Source organism: Hypanus sabinus, chromosome 30, assembly GCF_030144855.1.
Source record: "Hypanus sabinus isolate sHypSab1 chromosome 30, sHypSab1.hap1, whole genome shotgun sequence".
Taxonomy (NCBI): Eukaryota; Metazoa; Chordata; class Chondrichthyes; order Myliobatiformes; family Dasyatidae; genus Hypanus; species Hypanus sabinus.
The window spans coordinates 33,319,058-33,343,590 of record NC_082735.1 but is presented as its reverse complement, the minus strand read 5'-3'; the positions used below and the strand labels follow the sequence as shown (position 1 = coordinate 33,343,590).

The following is a 24,533-nucleotide window of genomic DNA, read 5'->3' as shown; positions in this document are numbered from 1 at the left end:
GGCAAAAACAAAACTGGCCATAGGTGAGAGTGAATAGAGCTGCAGAAATATATATTCTATCAACTTTCTGATGATTGAAAGTAGACTTGTTCACCAGCAATTAATGATTTTGTTTTTTGTGTATAACTCACATCTCTGGGCAGTCCTCCACATTGTCCAATAGGTGCCTGTATTGTAATAGCAGAGATATTTCTGCTCACGTCTTCAGTATTAGTGCCGGGACGTGGTCTGATCTTGTTCTACGCAGTATTCACACAAAGTGAACTTCCCAACACACAAGCAGGTTACGACTCATAGAGGGAGCGTGACGCCACGACTTTTCCAATAGGCACGGTTTGATTGACGGCTGCATTGCGCAATCAGAAACCTCGACGGCGGGGCTCCGTCGGAAGAAGGAACCAATCAGGTGGCGGGAGACGCGGGTAGTTGCGCGCCGGCGGTTGAGGCAATGGCCAGCTTTCCTTACGATCCGGTGAGTGGACGGCGGGGGTGCGAGAGCGTTAACGTGGCCGGGGATGGGGAGGGTTAGTGCCCGCGGGTCGGCAGCCCTATACCCGTTAGGTGGAGTTCGCTGGAAGTTGGGGGGTGTGGTTCAGACGCGGGCCCGCCGAGTGTGGGCGTGGGGGCGGCGATGCCCCGCTGCCAGGCAGTGTGCTCGGCCTGCCGCAATTTCGACCCGTGAGCTGCCCTTCTACTACCCCATACCTCCCTCCATTCTATGTGTGGGGCTGGAATCAGCCTTTGATCCGAAACTTCCGCCTTCCTGGACTATTCACACACCCTCGTGACGGAATCTACCCCCAGCAGATGCTGCTCGGCCTGCTGAGTTCATGCTAGTAATAGAGCTAAAACAGGTGCGTGTGTGTTGGGTGTTTCTAGACCTTGGGTCACAGACAGAAAATAATGGATTGGTGTTTAGGACCAATTTCAATGGAAATTTCTTTCACCTGGGTGAGCGTTTTGTATTAGAACATAGAAACATCTAGTCTGTGCCAAACTATTTAAACTGTCTACTCCCCTCCATACCCCTACCATTCATGTACCTATCCAAACTTCTCTCAAATGTTGAAATCAAGTTCTCATGCACCACTTGTGCCGCCGGCTCGTTCCACACTCTCTCGACCCTCTGAGTGAAGAATTTTCCTCATGTTCCAGGCAGACAGACATACTTTTTTGATCCTGAGGGAAATTGGGTTTCATTACAGCCGCACCAACCAAGAATAGTGAAGAAATATAGCAATATAAAATCATAAATAATTAATTAATAAGTTAATCATGCCAAGTGGAAATAAGTCCAGGACCAGCCTATCGGCTCGGGGTGTCTGACACTCTGAGGGAGGAGTTGTAAAGTTTGATGGCCACAGGCAGGAATGACTTCCTATGATGCTCAGTGTTACATCTCGGTGGAATGAGTCTCTAGCTGAATGTACTCCTGTGCCTAACCAGTACATTATGGAGTGGATGGGAGTCATTGTCCAAGATGGCATGCAACTTGGCCAGCATCCTCTTTTCAGACACTACCGTCAGAGAGTCCAGTTCCACCCCCACAACATCACTGGCCTTACGAATGAGTTTGTTGATTCTGTTGGTGTCTGCTACCCTCAGCCTGCTGCCCCAGCACACAACAGCAAACGTAATAGCACTGGCCACCACAGACTCGTAGAACATCCTCAGCATCGTTCGGCAGATGTTAAAGGACCTCAGTCTCCTCAGGAAATAGAGACAGCTCTGACCCTTCTTGTAGACAGCCTCAGTGTTCTTTGACCAGTCCAGTTTATTGGCCATTCATATCCCCAGGTATTTGTAATCCTCCACTATGTCCACACTGACCCCTTGGATGGAAAAATTCTGCTTAAACTTTTCACCTTTCACCCTTAACCCATGACCTCTGGTTGTGGTCCCACCCAACCTCAGTGGATAAAGCCTGCTTGCATTTACTCTATCTATACCTCTCGTAATTTTGTATACCTCTATTAAATCTCCTCTCAATCTTCTACGTTCCAGGAATAAAGTCCTAATTTATTCAATCTTTCCTTGTAGCTCAGGTCCTGGACCCCACAACAATGTTGTGCTGAGCCAATCAAATGCCAAATTAATCTCTTCTGCCTACACATTGTCAATATTCCTCCATTTCCCTCACGTTTCTGTACCTGGCTAAATGTATCTGTTTTTACCACCACCCAGACAGAGCATTCTAGGGACTGACTGCTCTATTTAAAAAAACACTTGCCCATTATAGCTCCTTTAAAATTGCTCCCCTCACCTTAAATGGTAATAGACATTTCAACCCTGGGAAAAGAAGATCTGTCTATCTGTGCCTTTCATAATTCTGTAAACCACTATTATATCTCCCATCAGCCTCCACCACTCCAGTGAACACAGCCCAAGCAAATCTGCAACTGGTTTATATTCCACGGTATTCTTTGTCAGTCATCTATACCATCTACAACACCACCAGTGTTTGTATCATAGTCCTCACAGAATCACTCCCCTCGGCCCCAAGTAGTCCACGCCAACCCATTAAACTTCCTAATTCCATCAACATGCACCCAGACCATACCCCTCTCATCCATGTGTCTATTCAAATTTCTCTTAAAACGTTGAAATCAAAATTACATCCACCACTTGTGCTGTCGTCTCGTTCCACACTCACAACCCTCTGAGTGAAAACATTTCCCCTCATGTTCCTCTTAAACATTTCGCCTTTGAGATGTTCACCAGACATCTGCAAACTTACTTACTCACTTATCTTAATTTTCATTCAAGTCATTTATGTATGTCACAAACAGCAGAAGTCCCAGTATAGATCCCTGTGGAATGTCACTAATAACAGACCTCCGGTCACTTTGACCACCACCCTCTGCCTTCTATAGGTAAGCCAGTTCTGAAACCAAAATACGCCATTGACCCCATGCATCTTAGTCTTCTAGATGAGCATCCCATGTGGGACCTTGTCAAATGCCTTTCTGAAATCTTTGTATACAACATTCTCAGGTTTAACTTCAAGAATCGTCCTCGTTACATTGTCAAAGAACTGGGTCAAGTACAACTTGCCCTCTGGAAAGTTGTGCCGGCTCTCCCTAATTAGGTCATGGTTTTCCAAATGCTCATAAATCCTATCCCTAAGAATTCTCCTCAGTAACTTCCCTGCTACTGATGTGAGACTCACGGTCTATAGTTTCCAGGGCTATACCTGGTTCTCTTCTTGAACAGTGGAACTTGCCAGTCCACTGCCAGTCTTGCCAGTCTTCCAGGACTTTGACGGTGGCTAGAGAGGATACAGAGGTTCGTCAAGGCCCTAGCAATCTCTCCCTCTCTCATTAACCTAGGGTATATCTATCAGGTTTTGGGGGCTTATCCTCTTCAATGCTCTTTAAAAGACCCAACACTACCCCCACTGTACTTTGAAATGCCCTTATGTATTAATCCTCTGAGCACTTATCTCCCTATCCTGCACATCCTTCTCTTTGGTAAATACTGATTTAAAGAACTCATTAAGGACCTCAGCCACATCCTTTGCATCCACTGTTCCCTAACTCCTCACCTGGCCAGGCTCATTACCCAACTCCAAATCCAGTACTGCCCCTCCTCTTATTGGACTATCTACATATTGGCTTAAGAAATCCTCCCAGATGCATCTAGCAAATTCTGCCCCATCTTATCCTCTTGCACTGAGAAGGTCCCAGTTTATATTGGAGAAGCTAAAGTCCTCAATGACAACAACCCCAATGTGTTTACACCTTTCCTTAATCTACCTGCACATCTGTTCCTCAATGTCCTGGTGGTTATTGGGGTGGGTCTTTAGTATAATCCTATCAGAGTGATTGTACCTTTCCTGTTTTTGAGTTCTACCCATATAGACTCAGTGAACAAGCCCTCCGTTATGTCCCCTCTGAGTGTAGCTGCGATATTGACCCTGATTAGTAGTGCAACTGCTGTCTCCTCTTTTACCTCTCTATTATAAAACATCAAAACTCTGGGACATTAAGCAACCATTTCTGCACTTCTCTCAATCAAGTGTCTGTAATTGCCACAGCGCCGCAGTTCCATGCCCTAATCCTTGCTTTAAGTTCATTACCTTGGCACACAATACCCCTAGTATTAAAACATACACACTTCAAATTGTGCATCATGCATCCTATCATATCTATTACTTTGCTCCTGCCTGTTGTTACTGGCTCTGATTTCCACTTTCCTCTGCAATCCTGCACTTCCTGCCATGGTACTCTGGTTTCCATCCTCCTGCCAAGCAAGTTTAAACCCTCCCAAGTAGCGCTAGTGAACCTCCCAGCCAGGATATTGGTTCCCCTCCCGTTCAGGTGCAACCCGTCTCTCTGGTACAGGGCACCACTGCCCCAGGAGTGATCTCAATAATCTTAAGGATCTGAAACCTTCCCCCCTGCCCCAGTTCCTCAGCCACTTATTGTTCTGGTGTCTTTACCATTCCTTTTTAGTCCTGAAGAAGTGTCTTGGCCTGAAACTTTGACAGTTTATTAATTTCCATTGATGCTGCGTGACCTGCTGAGTTCCTGCAACATTTTGTGTGTGTTGCTTTGAATTTCCAGCATCTGTAGAATTTCTTGGTTTTATGATCTGTACTATCATCCTATTCCTGCCCTAATTAGCACAAGGCACTGGGAGTAATCCAGAGATTACTGCCTTGGAGATCCTGCTCTTCAGCTTCTTCCCTAACTCCCTATACTCACTGTGCAGGACCTCTTCCCCTTTCTACCTGCGTTGTTGGTGTCAATGTACACCATGACCTCTGATTGCTCACCCTCCCTCTTGAGGATCTTCCGAGACATCCTGGACCTTAGCACCTGGAGGCAATACACTATCCTCACTTCGCTTTCTCAGCCACAGAATCTCATATCCGTTCTTCACTGACTTTACCTTTCCTTGCTGAACCTCAGAGCTGGCCTTGGTGTCGCTGGCCTGTCTGCTACTGCTGTGCCCTGATAGGTCTTCATTCCCCCACCACCCCCACTAACAGTATCCAAATGGGTTTACTTGTTGTTGTGGGGAATAGTCACAGGGGAACCCTGCACTGACTGCTTACTCCCCTTAGTGCTCCTGGTGGTCACCCATCTATCATCTGAAGCCTGCACCATGCGTGTGACCATCTCATTAAAAGTTTCCTGGGTGGTCCAGTTCCTTGACCTTGTTGGGAGCTGAAATCAGATTCTTGCAGATATCATCAGGGAGACTGTTTGGTGTCCTGAAAACCCACATAGCACAGGAAGAGCAATCTGCCGCCTTAACCATCCTGCTTACACTGAGCTAAGGAGTAAGGATTTACAGATAATTAAAAAAAACTTACTTGCTCTTACCTGTACATTCTCTCTGAAACCTTTGAGATTTGCACTCACCTACGTAGGTCACTTACTCAGTCTCTTCTCTCCTGTTGTACCTCTAACTCCAACATCTGAAGCGCGTATTCTGTAAACAAAACAAATGATAAGAAATGACTCTTGGCACCTTTAGCTTCTGCCCGTTGTCACTGAAGCCTTTTGAGCCAAAGCCTGGCCACTCTAACACTGGTCCACTCCCAAAATAGCCACTCTGCTTAAACCTCCCTTTTTATTGGCTCAAATAAAACTCACTCCCAATGGGACTTGTTTTTTAAATGGCTCCCACTCTACAATGATGTTGCTCTCTCACTTGCTGATTCAAAGAATTCTTATTCTAAGAGGACCGGGGAGTTTCAATTTCTGTGTATGTTCAAAGATTCTTTGACATTAAGGGAATTAGGAATATAGGGTATATAAGGAAAGTGATTGTTCAGTAAAATATCAGCTGTGACAGTAAATGGAGGAGCCAGCTAGATGGCCTGCTACTTCTAGTGTTCTTATTGTCATGTTAAGCTGCAAAGCACATAATGGTGGAATTAGAACCTGTAGTTGGAACGTTTCCTCTGGGCCAGCTAACACAAGCTATCTAGACCTCATAGATGAAACTTTTACTGAGGTGGTCACCTTTTACTTCAGATGCAAGATGGGTGACCACTAGGAAAGTAAGGGGAGTAAGCAGTCATTGCAGGGTTTCCCTGTGACCATTACCCTTAGCAGCAAGTATACCCCTTTGGACACTGCTGGGGTGGGGGGGATGACCCATCAGGGCACAGCAGTAGCAGCCAGGCCAGTGGCACTGGGAAGAGAAAACAAATGTTCATGAACTAAAATCATGAAATTTCATCTTGGTCTCATCTGCCAGCACTTTATAATGGTGACAAGAAACCAAGCTTGTATTCCCGGGCACTATACTCTGACCAAATACTTTTTACCGTTTTGTAATGGGGAAATATATTTCCTACCATAAAAATAAGAATTTTGAAATCACCAGGTAACACCGAAACTCCATAATTTTGCGTTATGAATAATTCAAAACATGTACTTTAACTATTTTCAGATTGCACCTAATAAGATTGATGGCACTGTTGCTCATGTTACTTGGGGTTTCACCAGTGTATTGTGTGCCTCTATGTAACATCTAGTTTTAAAAACTTTAGTGATAGAGTTCATTCGCTGAAAATAATTAAATGTGGGCTCAACTCTTAGGTTTCAGTTTTGCAATAAATTGTATTAACATTAATATCTATTTGGTTTATTAGCTTTTTTTTTGCTTTCTTCCTTGCAGAATTACCGTGGGTCACCTGGGCCTGCACCAGGAGCTCCACCAGGAAGCTACTTTTCAAGGCCACACCAACCTGGGGGTCAGTATGGTACCCATTCTGGGGGCCAATTTGGTGGGCCACCACCAGGCAGTCCTTATGGAGGCCCACAACCAAGTGCACCTTATGGGACAGGTGGGCAATATGGAAACCAAGTGCCAGGAGCCCCATATGGAGCCCCGTCACCTGGAGGGTACTATGGAGACCCTGGACAGGGAGGTGGATATGGGCCTTCAGCACCAGGTGCTCCCTATGGAAATCCTGCACCAGGTGGTCCATATGGAGGACTGGCATATGGAGCTCCACAGCCAGGGGGATATGGATCTGGTGTTCGTTCAGCTGGTAACTATATATTGAACTGAATTAAAATATTTCGAGAGGTGAATGAGGTCACATGCATTTGCAGATGCTAGTGAACGACAGAGTTTGATCAGCTTTTCTCTTCAAAGCCTATTACAAGCTCAGTGGCAGTTTGGGTGGCCGAGTTACCAAAGGAGTTGTTAGGTGCTCCTTCCCTCTGCTAGCCTGCAGGTCACCCTTGGGTAAGGCGTAGCACCTGCTTAGCCTGCAGATCAAGGTCAGGTGAAGCGATGAGTGTAGGTAGTGGATGGTCGTATGAGCAGCTGGTACATATCACAAGTCCTGGTTATGCGACCACTGACAACAGACAGACAGTCTCTGAAGACTATTGATAATGGCTGGGGTCACCCGTTTGGTAGAGACACTACCTAGAAGAAGGCAATGGCAAACCACTTCTGTGGAAACATTTGCCAAGAGCAGTCACGGTCAAGACCATGATCAGCCATGTAATATGACATGGCACATAATAAATGAATGACACTCGGAGGCCACTTCACATTAGGCACATTTGCACACCTGCTTGTTAATGCAGATATCTAATCAGGTAATCATGTGGCAGCAACTCAGTGCATAAAAGCATTCAGACGTGGTCAAGAGGTTCACTTGTTCAACCCAAACAGAATGCGGAAGAAATGTGATCTAAGTGACTTTGACCATGGAATGATTGTTGGTGCCAGACGGGGTGGTTTCAGTATCTCAGGATCTGTTGATCTCCTTGATTTTTGCACACAACTGTTCTTAGAGTTTACAAGAGTGGCATGAGAAACAAAAAACATGCAGTGAGTGGCAATTCTATGAGTGGAAATGCCTTGTTAATAAGAGATGTCAGAGGAGAATGGCCAGATTGGCTCAAGCTAACAGGAAGGTGACAGAAATTCAAATAACCATGTGTTACGACAGTGGTGTGCAGAAGATCGTCTCAAAGGATTCAAAGAGCTTTTATTATCAATGTGTGTTACTGTATATTACCTTGAGATTCATCTTCTTGCAGCCACAAAACAAAGAAACGCAATAGAACCCCTTTTCAAAAAAAACCTCACTCAATAAAGTCTATCAAACACTCAGTGCACAGCATGTCAAATCTTGAAGTGGATGGGCTGTAACGCCGTAAGACCACACCGGGTTCCACTCCTGTATATAATAAAGTGGCCACTGTGTTTGGTTACCCATATTTTTCCAGTGGAATGTGTGAGTTAGGAAACAATTCAGTTTGAACAATTCAGAGTGGTAATGGGTTTAAGTGCAGATTGTATGGCAAGTAAATAATCTATTTTTCTTTTGGAAGTGTCCCACACTAGTTGAAGATAGAGCTCCTGTGTTCTGTCAGGTGGACATAGATATCCAATGCTATATGAACACTGGAACTTGAGTGGAAGGCATCTTGGTTACTGCTGTTCTAATTAAGAATCATTAGCGTTACTGTAACTACATCCTACACGAGTTCCTTTAATCTCTTTGTGTTCACAGTATCAACTCATTGCAAAATCTACATGTAATTTAATCTATAAAAGGAAACCCAAGCCTGTGTTAGAAGCCTTTATTTAAGAGATTTTGCCTGGACAGTATGCAGGTGTTCATTAGCTCTTAACATGAGGCTGTTATCAGCTCTTGGGTTTGTTGATATCGTGCTCTGGAATGCCTCAAACATGGTGAAGTGGAATCGATGAGCGTGCAGTGCTCCAGTCTTTAGTTTGCACTCCTGAAATAGCTGACTTCATTAAAATAACTTAAATTGTTCTATGCATTCCAAAATGTTTTTTCCCTTCAATGAAATTATTGGGGCTGCCTGGAAATACTTAATAAATTTTAAAAAATCCTCCAGGATAAGATTTTTTTCTTTTGTTATTACGTTAATCTTTTATTTAAAATATTTTCCTACAAAGTTGCGTGCACCATCTCATGAGATCTAATTCGTCAGATTTTGATTGGGCTTTAATTTGCCTTTGCCTATATTTTGACAAAAATGAGACATTATTCATGAAAGCATTAAGTTAAAATGACTGCTACACATTTGTTCCATCTGGTAAAAACTAAGTCTGTAAATTTTTAAGTAATATCTTTACTGAGATATTGTGATGGTTACTTGTATCATTGGATCCAGACTTCAAAGTTGGAGAGAGTGAAACTGCCCCAGTGCAACGGCTTTTCTACTTTTAAAAACTCTCCCACACAAGTTTCTTGTCGTTGCCGGATATGATGAACCACCACCAATATCTTTACTATTTTGAAGTTTATAGAAATTTTGTATCTCTGTCTATATATCTGTCAGATGTTTTCAATGAGAGAACTAACAGTTAAATAGAAATTTCTGACTGTTCATTACCGGTACTTTTTGTATAACCACTTCTTGTAACACACGGAAGATTGGAAAAGGTTTTGCTTTTGCCTGTTACCCTCCGATGTAACATTGCCGTGTTGTGCAGGTGGTGCTCCTCCGGGCATCGATCCAGAAGCCTACTCCTGGTTCCAGTCAGTGGACGCAGATGGCAGTGGTTACATAACACTGAAGGAACTCAAGCAAGCGCTTGTCAACAGCAACTGGTCAACGTTTAATGATGACACCTGCTGCATGCTGCTGAGTGAGTGTGGAACACATTTCTGTTCTTGCTTGACTTTTATGAATCAATAGCATACAGATTTTATACCAATGAATGGTTCATTAATGATTGATTAAAATTATGACACTTAAGAGCATTGAACACTACAGCACGGTACAGGGCCTTTGGCCCATGTTGTTGTGCCAGTCTTTTAACCTACTCCAAGATCAATGTAACCCTTCCCTCCCCAATAAGCTTCAATATTTCTTTCATCCGTGTGCCTCTCTAAGAGTTTCTTAAATGTGCCTAATGTATCTGCCTCTATCACCATCCCGCACAGGGCATTTTATGCATCCACCGTTCTAAAAAAAACTTACCTCTGACATCCCCCCCCCCCCCACAAGCTTTCCTCCAATTCCCTTAAAATTATGCCACCTTGTTTTAACCATTTCAAAGTTTAAATTTATTATCAAAGTACATATATCTTACCATATACAATCCTGAGATTCATTTTCTTGTGGGCATACTCAGTAAATCCAAGTGTTATGAACCCCGTAACTGGGTCACTTACCAGCAAAGATGGAGATGTCTGTTGAAGTCTGATGATACTATTTTTAACAGTATTTATTAGTAAAAATACACAAAAATAATATCAACGCAAATATACAGATAGTATACGTCGTCAATACTAAATCTAAAAGTGCGGGTATAATAATAATCAATAAGAAATAAGCTCTATCGTTGTCTAGGGGATAATGAATTGTCCGATGGAAATATACAGTTCACTGCAGTTCCACAAGCTGCTGTCTTTTGGTTGTCAATGTGTTGCACTTTGTTGGAGAGAGAGAGAGAGAAATAGGAATAGAATGGGAACAGTTACCGCTACGGGTTTTTTCCAACCTTTATGATTTCAATCTGTCAGGTGTCTCTTTGTCGTGGCCTTTCACTTGTGGCCTCTCCTTTAGCTGAACCGTTCTTCTGTGATGAGCCCGCACACGAGCCAATGAATAGTACAGTACTCAATACACAATTCTGTCTCCAAGAGACAATAGCCGTTATCAGTGGTTCCGTTTCGCTGAGGCCAGGACACATTCCAAACCCAGTGTATTCTGCGTGTCTCTCTCATTTCCTGGGTCCAAGACCCGAATTAATAGCGATCTTGCGATTCTCAAAAAGGAGGGGGCGACTTTGTATCCTTCGGCCCCTCAGAGTTGCTTCACATTCGTAACACCCCCTTCCTTCTAAGATTTTTGCTGCAGGTAAAAATTAATTAATACAGAGTCTTACAGGATTTCAGAATCTAACACAATACAAAAGAGTTTTTTTTCACTACAGAGTAATACAGTTATACATTCAATTCAGCATCTAAACAGTTAGCGATTAAATTGTCACTTCCTTTAATATCTTAAGATCTTGTACCTTAATAAATTCTTGTAGCATCAGACTCCAATTTAATAACCACCTATTTTTATTCCTTTCCTTCAGCAAACAAAAACTAAAGAGTTGTGATCTTAGCTTACGTGTATACTACAAAAGTTCATGCAAATACTAATCTTTATGTTACTTTCAAACTTAACAGTCAATCTTCCATGGGGGTTGTCTTTATTATTCACATGCTTTGTCGAAATCCCTTAAAACCGGATCCTGTTATTTAAAATGGCATCCTGTCAACCCTCACCCCGTTTCCAGTTAACTCCCACGTGGTTAACTTGTGCACCAGTGTGGAATAGGCTTTCACATGCTCCTTTCATAGGAGTTATTTTATCCACAATGCGTTCCAAACTTAGACCATTTTCCGAATTTCCACACAATTCTTTAATTTTAAGCAAGTTGCTAGTTTTCTCTTCAGGACCCTTCATGCTATTAGTTTTTAGTTTAAACTCTCGGTCCAAACAGCATTTCAAATTCTGCCTCTTCACAGCACACTCTTGAATAACAATAGCGTGTGGGGCACCTTTACATTCGAAATCAACCTGTAATTGATTCGCAGGCACCATGTTACCAAGCCATTGTCTCTGCAGCCTGGTTGCTGCTTCTGACATCAATCCAGACTTTAAATTTTCTTCATTCAATTCAGGAACTACACTTTTCCCTTTTCTTTCAATAATAATATTCACCTCACCACCCTTTATCTCCTCACTAACTTTTAACACACCTTCGAACACAAACAACTGGGAATTCTCACTTCCCACTATTACCAAGGTTAACCCTTTCTTCACTGAACCAAGTCCATCTGACCACAAGGACTGCATTCCTTTTCAACTGAATCAAATACCTCAGACTTTTTCTGAGTTTCAATACTAGGTTCAGTACCACATGCGTCCACATCTTGAACACACTCAAATGGGACATCTGCCTCTTCCAGACTTTCAATACCCCTGGCTTTTCAAATTCTAAATTCCCCTGATCCTCCCAGTTACTCTCTGGGCAACTCCCTTCCGGAGTACACTCAACCCTGCGGGCTGAAACAACCTCATCTGCCAACCCAGCAGACTTCTTCAAGGTAATGGCATCCTTTTCATCTAGGACTGCCCTCGTTTCATTATCGGGAACACGTTTAAAATTTTCAACTTCTTCAAACAGTTCTGTCAAACCAGACAGATCATCCATGTCCAACCCTGGACCTTCTAACAGCCTTATCTGTTTCTCATTTTTACTCCGTGCCTCTATAAATTTCCTCCTGGCTAAGGGCAGGACTACCTCCTCTCCCTTACTCTCTTTCACCTCCCTATTCTCTGTTTTACCACCCTCTAACCCCTCTTGGTACAGGGTCGATAAAAACGTCTCAGCCAAATCGATACTGGCCTCTTTCTCAGCTGCCTTTCTCGACATGCTGCGAGTGGTGGCGCATGTGGGATGGGTCTTGGAATCTAGGGGCGGGTCCTCAACACTTACAGGCTGGCTCATCAGCTCCATGGCCGACCAAACGTCACCACCAGCTAAATCGTTACCCAGAAGGATGTCTACCTCAGTTCTCGGGAATTCTGATCACACCCCTATTTCAACTGATCCAGATACCAGCTCACAATTTATAACGATCCTATGCAAAGGCACGGCTTCTGTCCCTTTTCCTATGCCTCTCAAAGCTACCTCTCCAGTCTCGGGACCGAAATCTAGTACCATACTGCGAATCAATGACAGCTTAGCTCCAGTGTCTCTCCAGATCCACAGTAGAACTGGTGTGCCTCCCTCTTTCACAGACATGGTTCCTTCTGAAATAAACTTCTCAGGCCCCTCTTGTATCTACCTGGGGTTTTCTTGTCTATTTACAGATCACCACAATACATCCTGTAGGGACTGCTGCTTTCCCTTTTCCTGTCTCCTTCCTCAGAGCAAGGCACTTAGATGCAATATGACACACCTTTCCACAATTAAAACAGGATCTCTCTTGCCGTCTTGCCTTTCCTCCTCCTTAATTTTACCACTAGCTCCTGGCTGGATCTCTGCCTCAGCCAGTGGGCTTTCTCTACCGTTCCCATGGTCTTTCTGGTAACTTTTATTCGAGGAAAACTTTGTCTTGTGGGTTAGGGCATATTCATTTGCGAACCTAGCAAATTCGGATATGGACTTTTTCGGCTTCTCTTTCAAATACATCCGGATATCATCCGAAACACAACCTTTAAATTCCTCAATCAGAATTAACTCCCTGAGACGCCAAAAATCCTCTTCCACCATTTCTGCTGCACACCAACGATCCAAGAGCACACCCTTCTCATAGGCAAACTCTGCATACGTCTGATTCCACCCTTTCTTTAAATTTCTGAACTTTTGTCTATAGGCCTCAAGTACCAATTTGTAGGTCCGAAGAATGGCCTCCTTTACTTTCTCATAATTCTCAGACGACCTCCTCCTCCATGGACAACGCCGCATATGCCTGTTGTGCCTTCCCTTTTAACAGACTTTGTAACAACGCCACCCACTGCTCTTTGGGCCACTTCTGATTCACTGCCACCTTTTCAAAAAGCAAGAAATAACTATCAACATCCGTCTCCTTGAACGGAGGTACTAACCTAAACTCCCTACTAACATAAAACCTCTCCTCTCGGTCTGCCCCTTGAGCTCTTTGCTCATGCCTTAACTTCTCCATGTCCAGCTCATGCTGCCTCTGTTTCTCCTTCTCCCTTTCCTCTGCTTCCAGCTCTTTTAACCTAATTTCATTCTCCCTCTGCTTCTCAGCTCTTTCCTGCTCTTTTTCCTTTTCAGCTGCTTCCAGCTGTTTTAACTTAATTTCATGTTCCAACCTTAATTTCTCCAACTCTAGCTGAGCTGGTACCTTTTCAGGGATATTTTCCAATACCTCAGCCGGAAACACATTCTTCACAATATAATACTGAGTTAGGGCCCTCCGCACCTCCCGCTTTTTCATTGACAACCTCACCTCTGCGAGGTTTAACCCCTTCGCAATATTTATCGTCCGACTTTGTGGCAGCCTCTAGCGCCTCCAGAGTCGAGTTTTCTATAAATTCGTCTATGTCCATCTTTGCTGATTTCCCGTCTGGTTACCCGCGCAACCAGATCCAAGTTTGGACTTAAAAGCCCGATTTACTGGCCCTCTAATTTGGTATCAAATCTCGAGACGAGGCCCCACGTTGTTATGAACCCCGTAACTGGGTCACTTACCAGCAAAGATGGAGATGTCCGTTGAAGTCTGATGATACTATTTTTAACAGTGTTTATTAGTAAAAATACACTAAAATAATATCAACGCAAATATACAGATAATATACGTTGTCAATACTAAATCTAAAAGTGCGGGTATAATAATAATCAATAAGAAATAAGCTCTATCGTTGTCTAGGGGATAATGAATTGTCCGATGGAAATATACAGTTCACTGCAGTTCCACAAGCTGCCGTCTTTTGGTTGTTGCTGTGTTGCACTTTGTTGGAGAGAGAGAGAGAAATAGGAATAGAATGGGAACAGTTACCGCTACGGGTTTTTTCCAAATTTTATGATTTCAATCTGTCAGGTGTCTCTTTGTCATGGCCTCTCCTTTAGCTAAACCATTCTTCCGTGATGAGCCCGCCACCCTGGCAAGGGAGGACGCACACGAACTATTAAACGCTGTCACGGGATCTCTAGCATTTCTCCTGGTGTGTCTAAAGGGGTTGTTCCCCAGACCCTCTTTTATCCTTACTCACGGGGTCTCAGATATCAATCAGATTGGGATGATGCAATCCCTCAACCAGACCACTCTGGTTGTCCCCCGAGGGTTTCCAATGAATAGTACAGTACTCAATACACAATTCCAAGAGACAATAGCCGTTATCAGTGGTTCCGTTTCGCTGAGGCCAGGACACATTCCAAACCCAGTGTATTCTGCGTGTCTCTCTCATTTCCTGGGTCCCAGACCCGAATTAATAGTGATCTTGCGATTCTCAAAAAGGAGGGGGCGACTTTGTACCCTTCGGCCCCTCAGAGTTGCTTCACATTCGTAACACAAGAAACAGAATAGAATCAGTGAAAGACTGCTCCAACTAGGCATTCAACTTGTGTGCAAAAGAAAACTGCAAACACAAAAAGAAAGAAATAATAATTAGGCAATAAATATGGAGAACAGGAGATGAAGAGTCCTTGAAACTGAGTCCATGGGTTGTGGGAACAGTACAGTGATGGGAGCGAGTGAATTTTCCCCATTGGTTCAAGAGCTTGATGGTTGAAGGGAAGTAACTATCCCTGAAGCTGGTGGTGCGGTTCCTGAGGCTTCTGTACCTTCTGATAGCAGTGAGAAGAGAGCTTGGTGGTCGGGCTCCTTAATGATGTTGCTTTCCTGCTCAGCATTCGGTGTGGATGTGCTCAGTGGTGGGGAGGGCTGTACTCGTGATGAACTGTACATTTTGTAGGATTTTTGTTCCAGGGTATTGGTGTTTCCATACTAGGCTGTCTTGCAGTGTCAATATACTTTCCATCACACGTTTATAGAAGTTTGTCAAAGTTTTAGATGTCATTCAGAATCTTGGGAAACTCATAAGGAAGTTGAGGCACTGCCATGTTTTCTTTGTAATTGCACTTAACGTGCTGGGCCCAGAACAGATCCTCCGACAAATTTCTGCTCTGGGAAATAGTTTCTGGCTATTCACTTGATTGATGCCTTATCTTTACACCTCTTTCTGGCCTCATTTGCCCCAAAGAGAGAAACCCTTTTGCCGGCTAGGTTTTTGAGCACAGCTTACCAGATATTGGGCTAGATTGTGTTACTAGCTAAATTGTGTTACCTGCTAGCTAGCTTTCCAGTGAGATGCTTGCTAGCCACAGTGTGCACCCATTGGGGTGGAGTATGGGTGGAATCTGAGACCCAGAGACTGGTTTTGGTATCTTGTCTTGTGGGTCAGCCAAGGCCGAGAGATTGCTTGGTCCTGAGGGGCTGCAAATGATACGTGGGGCCACAGTGAAGAGCATGAAGTGGGAGGCTGGTGCTGGAGAAGCTGGAATGAGTACTTTCAGATTCCTCAATTGTTAATATGCTTTCAGTTATCTGTTTAATTGATCTCTGGTGCTTCCCCCCCACCACCCCCCAATTATGACTTGTTCCATACAGATCATTCCATAGTTCAAATACTCGGAGAGAGATTGAGTTTGGAAATGAACGACCTTTCTTCTAGCTCATGCCATGTTGCTGCAACCGGAATGGCTCCATCACTCAATGGAGGAAAAAAAAACTCCTTTTAGCATGGTCACTGCAAACTGCGTAGGAGAGCCTGACAGCCTGACCCAAATCCATGTCTTCCCCTGATGCACTTTATAGATAATTTGAAGTACGAGCCACATTATTTTAGATCCTTCGCCAAGTCTATGTTCAGAGTAAAGTGCAGTGAAATGTGCCTGTGTTTATGGTACACAATTGCAATTGAAATGCTCTCGTAAAGTAATTACCAGGCAATAATTTTATTATTTCCCATTGCTCAGTCCAGTGTCACTGTATAAATAGCCAATCAATCTACATATTATAAGCTATCTTGTGTATATCCCTTTTGTGTTTTTTTTCCTTATTATTATTGTGTTCGTTATCTTTTGTGCTTTATTTTCTTTTGCTGCATCAGACCCAGAGAAACAATTAGATGATAAGACCATACTTAATAGGAGCAGATTTGGGCCATTTGGCCCATCGAGTCTGTTGCACCATTTCCTCATGGCTGATGCATTTCCCCTGTTAGCCCCCCAGTCTCCTGCCTTCTCCCCATATTTCTTTGTGCCCTAGCTTATCAAGAATCTATCAACCTCTGCCTTAAATATATTCAATGACTTGGCCTCCACAGCCGTTGGTGGCAATGAATTCCAAAGATTCACTACCCTCTGGTTAATTATTTTATTCTCCTTACCTTTGAGTACTGGAGATTAAACAATGTTGAATCATGCGTTCTTCAGAAGTGACAGTAGAATTGTCTTATTTTGAGAAATTGACTAAATAGTATATTTTTGCCAATATGTCAGAAACTAAAACTGTTCATTAATACTGTTAATTTCCATGTTTTTAAATAGAGAGTTAAAAATCACTTATTAATCCTATATGTTTGCTTGTACTACAAAGTCTAGGAGCAGACTGCAATCAAGTCACTTATTTAGTGACTTGAAGTTGTAACTTGCACTCCAAAATCAACATGATTTATTTCATTGTGCCAGACCATGATTACTATGGAAAGGATAAGTTTTTTTTAAAAAGAATATCTTTTTTGTAATCATGGTTGGAAAGCAAGGTGACTGATCTATAGTTATGTGCAAAAGTCTTAGGCATATATATAGCTAGGGTACCTAAGACTTTTGCACAGGACTGTATTAATTTTATGTATTGCATTGTACTGCTGCCACAGAGAAAACAAATTTCATGAGATATGTGAGTGATAATAAACCTGATTCTAATATGGGCCTCTGTTATGGACTGAGAGTGGGAAGGGGGCAGGGAGAGGGGAAATCATTTTTGGGGAAAGGAAAGGGAGAGGGGCAGGGAGCAGGAAACACCAGAGAGACATTCTGTAATGATCAATAAACCAATTGTTTGGAATCAAATGACCTTGTCTGGTGTCTCAGGGCTGGGTGTGTCTGCACCTGCGCCAACCCCTGACCCTGGCACGCCTTCTCTGCCACCTGTCCCACACTCCACCATGTCCAACATCCTTTGCCCCGTCAGATTTACAAACGTGCTCTCCACTCCACGTTAACAAACACAGTACTGTGTAAAAGTCTGAGGCACCTGACTCATATACCTACACCTAAGACTTTTGCACACTGCTGTATAATTTTATTTTGTTATTTTATTTATAGATGCAGCACAGAATTGGCCCTTCCGGTCCGTTGAGCTGCACTGTCCAGCAACCCCCGATTTAACTATCGTAATCGTGGGACAATTTACAATGACCAGTTAACCTAATTGGTACATCTTTGGATTGTGGGATGAAGCTGGAGCACCTGGCAGAAATCTACACATTCCACGTGGAGGACGTAGAGACCCCTTATAAATGGTGCCAGAATTAAACTCCAAATTCCCAACGCCCCAAGCTGTAATGTGTCGCACTAACAGCTACTCTACTGTGATGCCCACACTGTGGGTTGTCTCCCACACTTGTTTAGTGCTGGGTGTGGACGGTTAGGCATAGTCCTCAGCCCAAAATGATTGTCAATCAGTCATTTTACCGGGGTGCAATTATTAAGTGTATTTGTGGCAATTCATTTAAGGCTTTTTGACCATTGTTTTTCCAGATATGTTTGATAGAAGTAAAATCGGTAAGATCGATTTGCATGGCTTTTCAGCATTGTGGAGGTTTCTTCAGCAGTGGCGTACCATGTTCCAGCAGTTTGATCGAGACCGATCAGGGACCATAAACCCCCAGGAGCTGCAACAAGGTGAGCTGTTCAGGTTTGCTTTCTCTTCACCTCATTGTGATTCTATCTGCCCGGAAAGAGTAACTGTTACTCTGAATGCTAGTGTATTCAGTAAAGTGGATAGGGAGGTGATAGTTGCTGGAGAGTCAAGAAAGAGATTGATTTCGAAAATGAGAATTGGAATGATGTGGTAGTAATTCTGGCTTGATGACCATCAGAAATAGTCCTACCGGTTGACAAAGTTCAGTTTGGTTCGGATGACGACACTTTGCATTGCCTGAACTGTGATGCCACGGTAGTGCAAGTGGTAGTTTGATGGTGTTACAGCTTGGAGCATCAGTTCAGAGTTCAATTCCAACATCACCTGTAACGAGTCTATGTCCTCCACATGGAATGAGTGGGTTTCCTCCGGTTGCTCCGGTTTCCTCCCACAGTCCAAAGACATCCTGGTTGGTAGGTTAATTAGTCATTGTAAACTCCCGTGATTAGGCTGGGGTTAAATCAGGGGATTGCTGGTTGGTGGGGCTGGAAGGGCCTATCCGTGCTGTATCTCAATGAATAAATAAACCTGTTTTCAGACTGGTCCAGAATTGTAATTGAGTCACTTGGATGAGGTATTAAATGCTATCAGCTTAACTTAATTTGGAGATGAGAGAGAATTTGAATGACTGGAAGGTTTTAGTGATGCTGGTCCCTTCTCAACTCTCTTCTGAACAAACTATTTATTGGATCTCACTGCAAATGGCTTCATAAAAAAATGGCAATGATTATAGCTCAGAACCTTTACTTTTTATAAAGTGCTTGACAGCCTTTGCATTTGATAAGATCCAAGTTCTTTGAATAGTTGATCATTAGTGCTAGGTGGAAACATTATGCAAATTGTTATGTTTCAATTGTGATATTATCTGGTTATGATCATTTGAAGAAATGTTAACTTCTGCAATTCTTATTTATTGAGATACGGCGCAGAGAATGCTTTGGGCAGATGGGGCTCATCAGCCATGGTTAGCAGCTCATCTAGGAGAAGGAAAACTGATTTTAAACCTCTGCTGCCTTGCAGCTGTACCCACTAATGGGGAGGGCCGTGGGAGTAAACCCTGAGGGAAAAAGCTGGACTCCCTAAGGCAGTCCTACATTGAATTCAATGCTGACTGACAACTCCTGCAATGCTGCTGGTACCAAATTGTATCAGTCTCTGCCTTTCCTTTGGGTTCATCAGATGTGTGTAAAGGAAGAGCTTGCTACCTGGACAGCATCTTGCTCTCCGTGTTGTACAGTCCAGGCTTGCATATCTAGACAGCTAGGATGCAACATCCATGTTTAACCCTGACTGACAGAGGCCCTCACCTCTCACCTCACAGCATAGAGTAGGCCCACCTGTCCCTTTGAGCCACACTGCCCAGCAAACCCCGATTTACCCCCATCCTAATCACAGGACAATTTACAATGACCAATTACCATACTGACTAGTACATCTTTGGACTGTGGGAGGAAACTGGAGCACCCAGAGGAAACCCATACAGTCACGGGGAGAACGTACAAACTCGTTACAGACAGTGGGGGGAATTGTACCGGAGTCACTGGTACTGTAAAGCATCGTGCTAACCACTATGCTACCATACTGCAGTTTTGGGGTTATATATTTTGTCCTGCTTGTCCTTAATCGAGTTTATATATTATGTATTTTGTAACTGTCCACTGAAATTACTTTTCTAATTAGGCTTGTGTTTTTATTTTGTAGCTCTCTCTCAGATGGGTTACAACTTAAGTCCACAGTTTGTGCAGTTCCTTACATCCAGGTATGCACGGAAACCAGCTCAAACCATTCAATTAGACAGTTTCATCCAGATCTGTACCCAGTTGCAGAGCATAACTGATGCCTTCAAAGAGAAAGACACCAGCCATACCGGAAATGCCCGCTTCAGCTACGAGGACTTCCTCATCGCTGCTGTATCACGCATGCTATGATTTGGTGTAATGATTGGAATATGATTAACTTTCCTTTCACCTACAATGGATTAAATATAGAAATGTAAAAATATTGGAGTGCAAACAAAAGGGTAATTTAAAGTGGCTGAGTGATCTGCACTCTCCTGAACAACCAGTTATGGACCAATGTACCAAAGCTATACTTTCAAAATATTGCAAAATTAATGTTTGCTGTAAAATAATTCACTTGCATATTACAGAAACCCTCTGCTTGGTACCTATTACAATGTATATGCTAATTTTAAGTGCTGCATATATTAAAATGGTTCAAAATGAAGCCAGGTCCTGCTGTAACACTGACCTGGATAAAGAGAATTCATACAGTGTATTCCAAACTTGAGGCCTGTAGTTTGGAATGCAAATCTTGTTTTTATATTTATATAGAATAGTGTGTAATAGACTACATTTTCTGTGTAATTATCTATAATTATTTTGCCTCCTGACAATTAAAAGAATTTCAAATTCTGTTTTGATTTATTTTGAGAGAAATTATTGAGCATGGGAACATTGATGGAAGAGCTTAGTGCCCCTGGACATTTTTTTAAGATCCCATTAGATTGTGTGCTCATGAAATACTGATCTATAATGTGAAGTATTAAACAGGTATGGATAGAAGCTGATAAAAGCTTCAAATAGCTTAATAATTTTGTATAAATGTTTGTCTCGTCTATTTCCTGAGAAGAGTGGCTTCAGAGAGACCATCCTAAATTTAGGTAAATTCTTTGATGTTTTAAATTCAAAGCATTTGCAAACAATGTGCATCAGTTTGAGCAGCATCTATGGACAAGTAAAATTCTGTCACCCTGTTATAGGAAGGGTGCAGAAGTGGTTTACCAGAATGCTGCCTGGATTAGAAAGTGTGTGCTGTAAGGAGTAATTAAACAAAGCTGGCTTGTTTTCTCTGGTCCGGCAGAGGCGGAAGGGAGACTGGACAGATGTTTGTAACATTTATGAAAGGCAGACAGCTGGTATCTTTATTTCCTAGAGTTTAAATGTTCTAGAGGGCATTTACTTCAGATGAGAGAGGCAGGTTCAAAGGAGATACACAGGGTATTATTTTTACATAGCATTTAAATGTATTTCCTAAAAATTTTAAGTCGGTCAAGAAGATTTTGGGAGTTGGTAGCTTTTGGAGATCAGTAGCTGCTTTTTATTAGTGGTTATATCAAATTTGTACATATAACAGTTGCACATATTTCCTAGTTGTAAGTATGTTGATCCATTTCTCTCTTTTAGTATCTATCCTGTTTCCAAAGTCCCAACAGCATGTTCTGTAACCATGTAGAGTTATCTCAAGTTTATGGAGGGAGGAAAGTGTTGAAGATTTTTACACCATCTTAAATTTTATGGAGAGGAGTGCAAGGATTGGAGACTGGCAGGAAAACTTCAGTTGAATGTAGCATGTCGGATTAAAGGTGGGCAATGTTACAAATGGGATCATTAACTCGGGGCTATGCAGGTATCCAACAGACTGGTCCAATTCTGTTTCAGCAGGACTTAAAGAATTCAATGATGCTTGAATCTTGTTTGTGACAAAAGATGAAGGTGGTGGCTTCAATTCCCTTGTAATATTTGCTTACATGCAATATCAAGTTGTGAGGTAGAAGATGGGTAGTGGAAGGACTGAGGAATAGTGGCAGTGTGACATGGGGTGGGGAGTCATCAACAGTTAAGTGGAAACCAGTCCTATGCTCCTGAGTGATGCTACTAAGGGATGGTGAACAGAATTATATGGTAGAGTAGCGGTTAGCACAGTGGTTTTCAGTACAGGTGACCTGGGTTCAGTTCTCACCCCTGCCTGTAAGGAGGTTGTATGTTCTGTATGGGCTTCCTTGCTGGGCAGTGCACCGTTAAACGGCCTAAAGGACCTCTTTGGTGCTGTATCTCAACAAAACACAAAAATAAAATGTCGGAATATTGCTACACTTGTGAATATCTAATAACTAACAAAAGCTAAGATACTTTTCCTTTATTATCCTTTCAGTCCCCACACCTCCCCATAATTTACCTCAGCTTATTATTTGCATCTGTCAATGATACTAGTGTGCTGATCTCTGTGCTAAAGGATATGGTCTTCATCCCCTGTATAAATTGCCCTGTAATTTTATAAAACCCTTGTCCATTTTTAAATTCCTTTGTTCTGAAAGCATAGCAGTCTAGACAATGTTTCCCGGCAAACTCCTACTACCCTTCTTCTCTATATCCTTTAGGACCAGTAATGTGCCTAGTTCCAATTCCACGATAATAAGATAATTTTATGGGAAATGGACGTGGTGATATTTGTAGTGCAGTGGTCCCCAGCCACTGGGCGATGTGAAACGATGTGAGTCAGCTGCACCTTTCCTCATCCCTGTCACGGCCACGGTTGAACTTTAACCCACGCCAGGTCATCAGTCGCCTAAACGCAGTGACACCCTCGCGCCAGGGGTCACCGGCCGGTGGGAAGTGCCGTCGCTACTGGCCTGAAGCTCGGACAGATGGACAAGTTTACCACACTGAATGTTCGTGGGGAACCCGGTGCTAAAGTATTCGCAGACGACCTAATTCGGGCTCAGGGTTTCGTAAGTAACACAGCAGCTACCGATAGTCATCCCTCGAGACAAACTTTTGTCGGCCAATAGATCCTCCCTACCTACAAAGGTCGCATGGTCGGTCACTCTCTCCGGACTGCGACCCCAGTACGGGGACCTCCGGCCCTCACCTTGTCCTCTCACCGGTGCAATGATTTTATGTGTTCATACGAGGAAAATATGCAGTGTGTGTTTAAGATCCAAACGTTACTTAAAATGTTATGATGCTATTGACAATTGAGTTATCACTATGTTCATGCGAGGAAAATATGCGCTGTGTGTTTAATATTAAATTCGTTAGCTACACCCTTTTAGAAACCAAATTGAGTGTATTAGCCACTTATAAGTGACTTATAGTTGTAGACCTATATTGCGATTGTGATTAACACCCCCCACCCCCTTCGGCAAGAACATTGTCAATATTAAATCGGTCCTTGGTGCAAAAACAGGTTGGTGACCCCTGGGGGTACGGGACTTATTTTGCCACAAGAGGGCAGCCTAACCAACAAACCTCAGTCCAATAACTTAAAAATGCCGGAGGCTGAGCCAGATAATTGGATACCGCTTCCTGTGCTTCGTTGTGTTTACCTGTGGTGCCCTGTCGTGTCTTTGTGGGGGGGGGGGGGGGACAAGAATTTGATCAAAAGCAGTTTGGGAGTTACATTGGGGTTGTTACGTACCCCGTAACTGGGTCACTTACCAGCAAAGATAGAGAGGTCCGTTGAAGTCTGATGGTACTATTTTCAACAGTATTTATTGGTAAAAATACACAAAAATAATATCAATGCAAACATACAGATAATATACGTCGTCAATACTAAATCTAAAAGTGCGGGTATAATAATAATAAGAAATAAGCTCTATCGTTGTCTAGGGGATAATGTATTGTCCGATGGAAATATGAAAGTCACTAGTTCATTCAGGCTGCAGCCTTTTGTTGGAGAGAGACAGATGTTTTAAACTTGCCAGCTTTTCCTTTTTATGATGTTGATCCTTCGAGAGTTCCGTTTTTGTAGTCGGTCCTTTAGCTAAGCCGTTCCGTGGAAAACTCGTCAACTGGGCAAGGATGGACACACACACGAGCCCCCACCGGCTGTCGCTATTAAACGCTGTCATGGGATTTCTAGCGTTTCTCCTGGTGCGTCTAAAGGGGTTGTTCCCCAGACCCTCTTTTATCCTTACGGGGTCTCAGATGTCAATCAGGTTGAGATGATGCAATCCCTCAACCAGCCCCCTCTGTTCATTCCCTGAGGGCTTCAATGAATAGTACAGTACTCGATACACTATTCCATCTCCAAAAGACAATGGCCGTTATCCATGGCTTTGCCTTGCAGAGGCCCAGGCCACATTCCAAAACCTTGAGGATTCTCTCATTTCCTGGGTCCCAGACCTGAATTAATAGCGATTTTGCGATCTCAAAAAGGAAGGGGCTACTTTGTACCCTTCGGCCCCTCAGAGTTGTGGCACATTCGTAACAGGGTGTTTTGCAGAAGTTTTAAATTGTGATCTGCCTAATGAAGACGAAAGAGACTGCAGATGTCTGAACCCAACAAAGCAGAAAGCAGTGTAAAATCTCAGCAGGTCAGTCAA

General features: G+C 43.1%; 1 protein-coding gene across 1 annotated transcript; it reads left to right on the top strand.

Moving 5' to 3' along the window:
* The first annotated feature begins 319 nt into the window (after nt 1–319).
* On the top strand, nt 320–20,850 carry pef1 (penta-EF-hand domain containing 1). The gene is made up of 5 exons (XM_059954618.1): nt 320–472; nt 6,637–7,012; nt 9,454–9,609; nt 18,262–18,405; nt 20,126–20,850. The coding sequence occupies exons 1-5, from the start codon at nt 449–451 to the stop codon at nt 20,350–20,352; spliced, it is 927 nt and encodes a 308-aa protein (XP_059810601.1). The 5' UTR covers nt 320–448; the 3' UTR covers nt 20,353–20,850.
* Nucleotides 20,851–24,533: the final 3,683 nt, after the last annotated feature.

Excerpts from the sequence above, each read along its gene's own strand:
- pef1 (XM_059954618.1), top strand. The coding sequence starts at position 449 with ATGGCCAGCTTTCCTTACGATCCG. Across the intron at positions 7,013-9,453 it reads ATCTGGTGTTCGTTCAGCTG|GTGGTGCTCCTCCGGGCATC; the intron begins GTAACTATATAT and ends CGTGTTGTGCAG. Across the intron at positions 18,406-20,125 it reads CCCCCAGGAGCTGCAACAAG|CTCTCTCTCAGATGGGTTAC; the intron begins GTGAGCTGTTCA and ends TTTATTTTGTAG.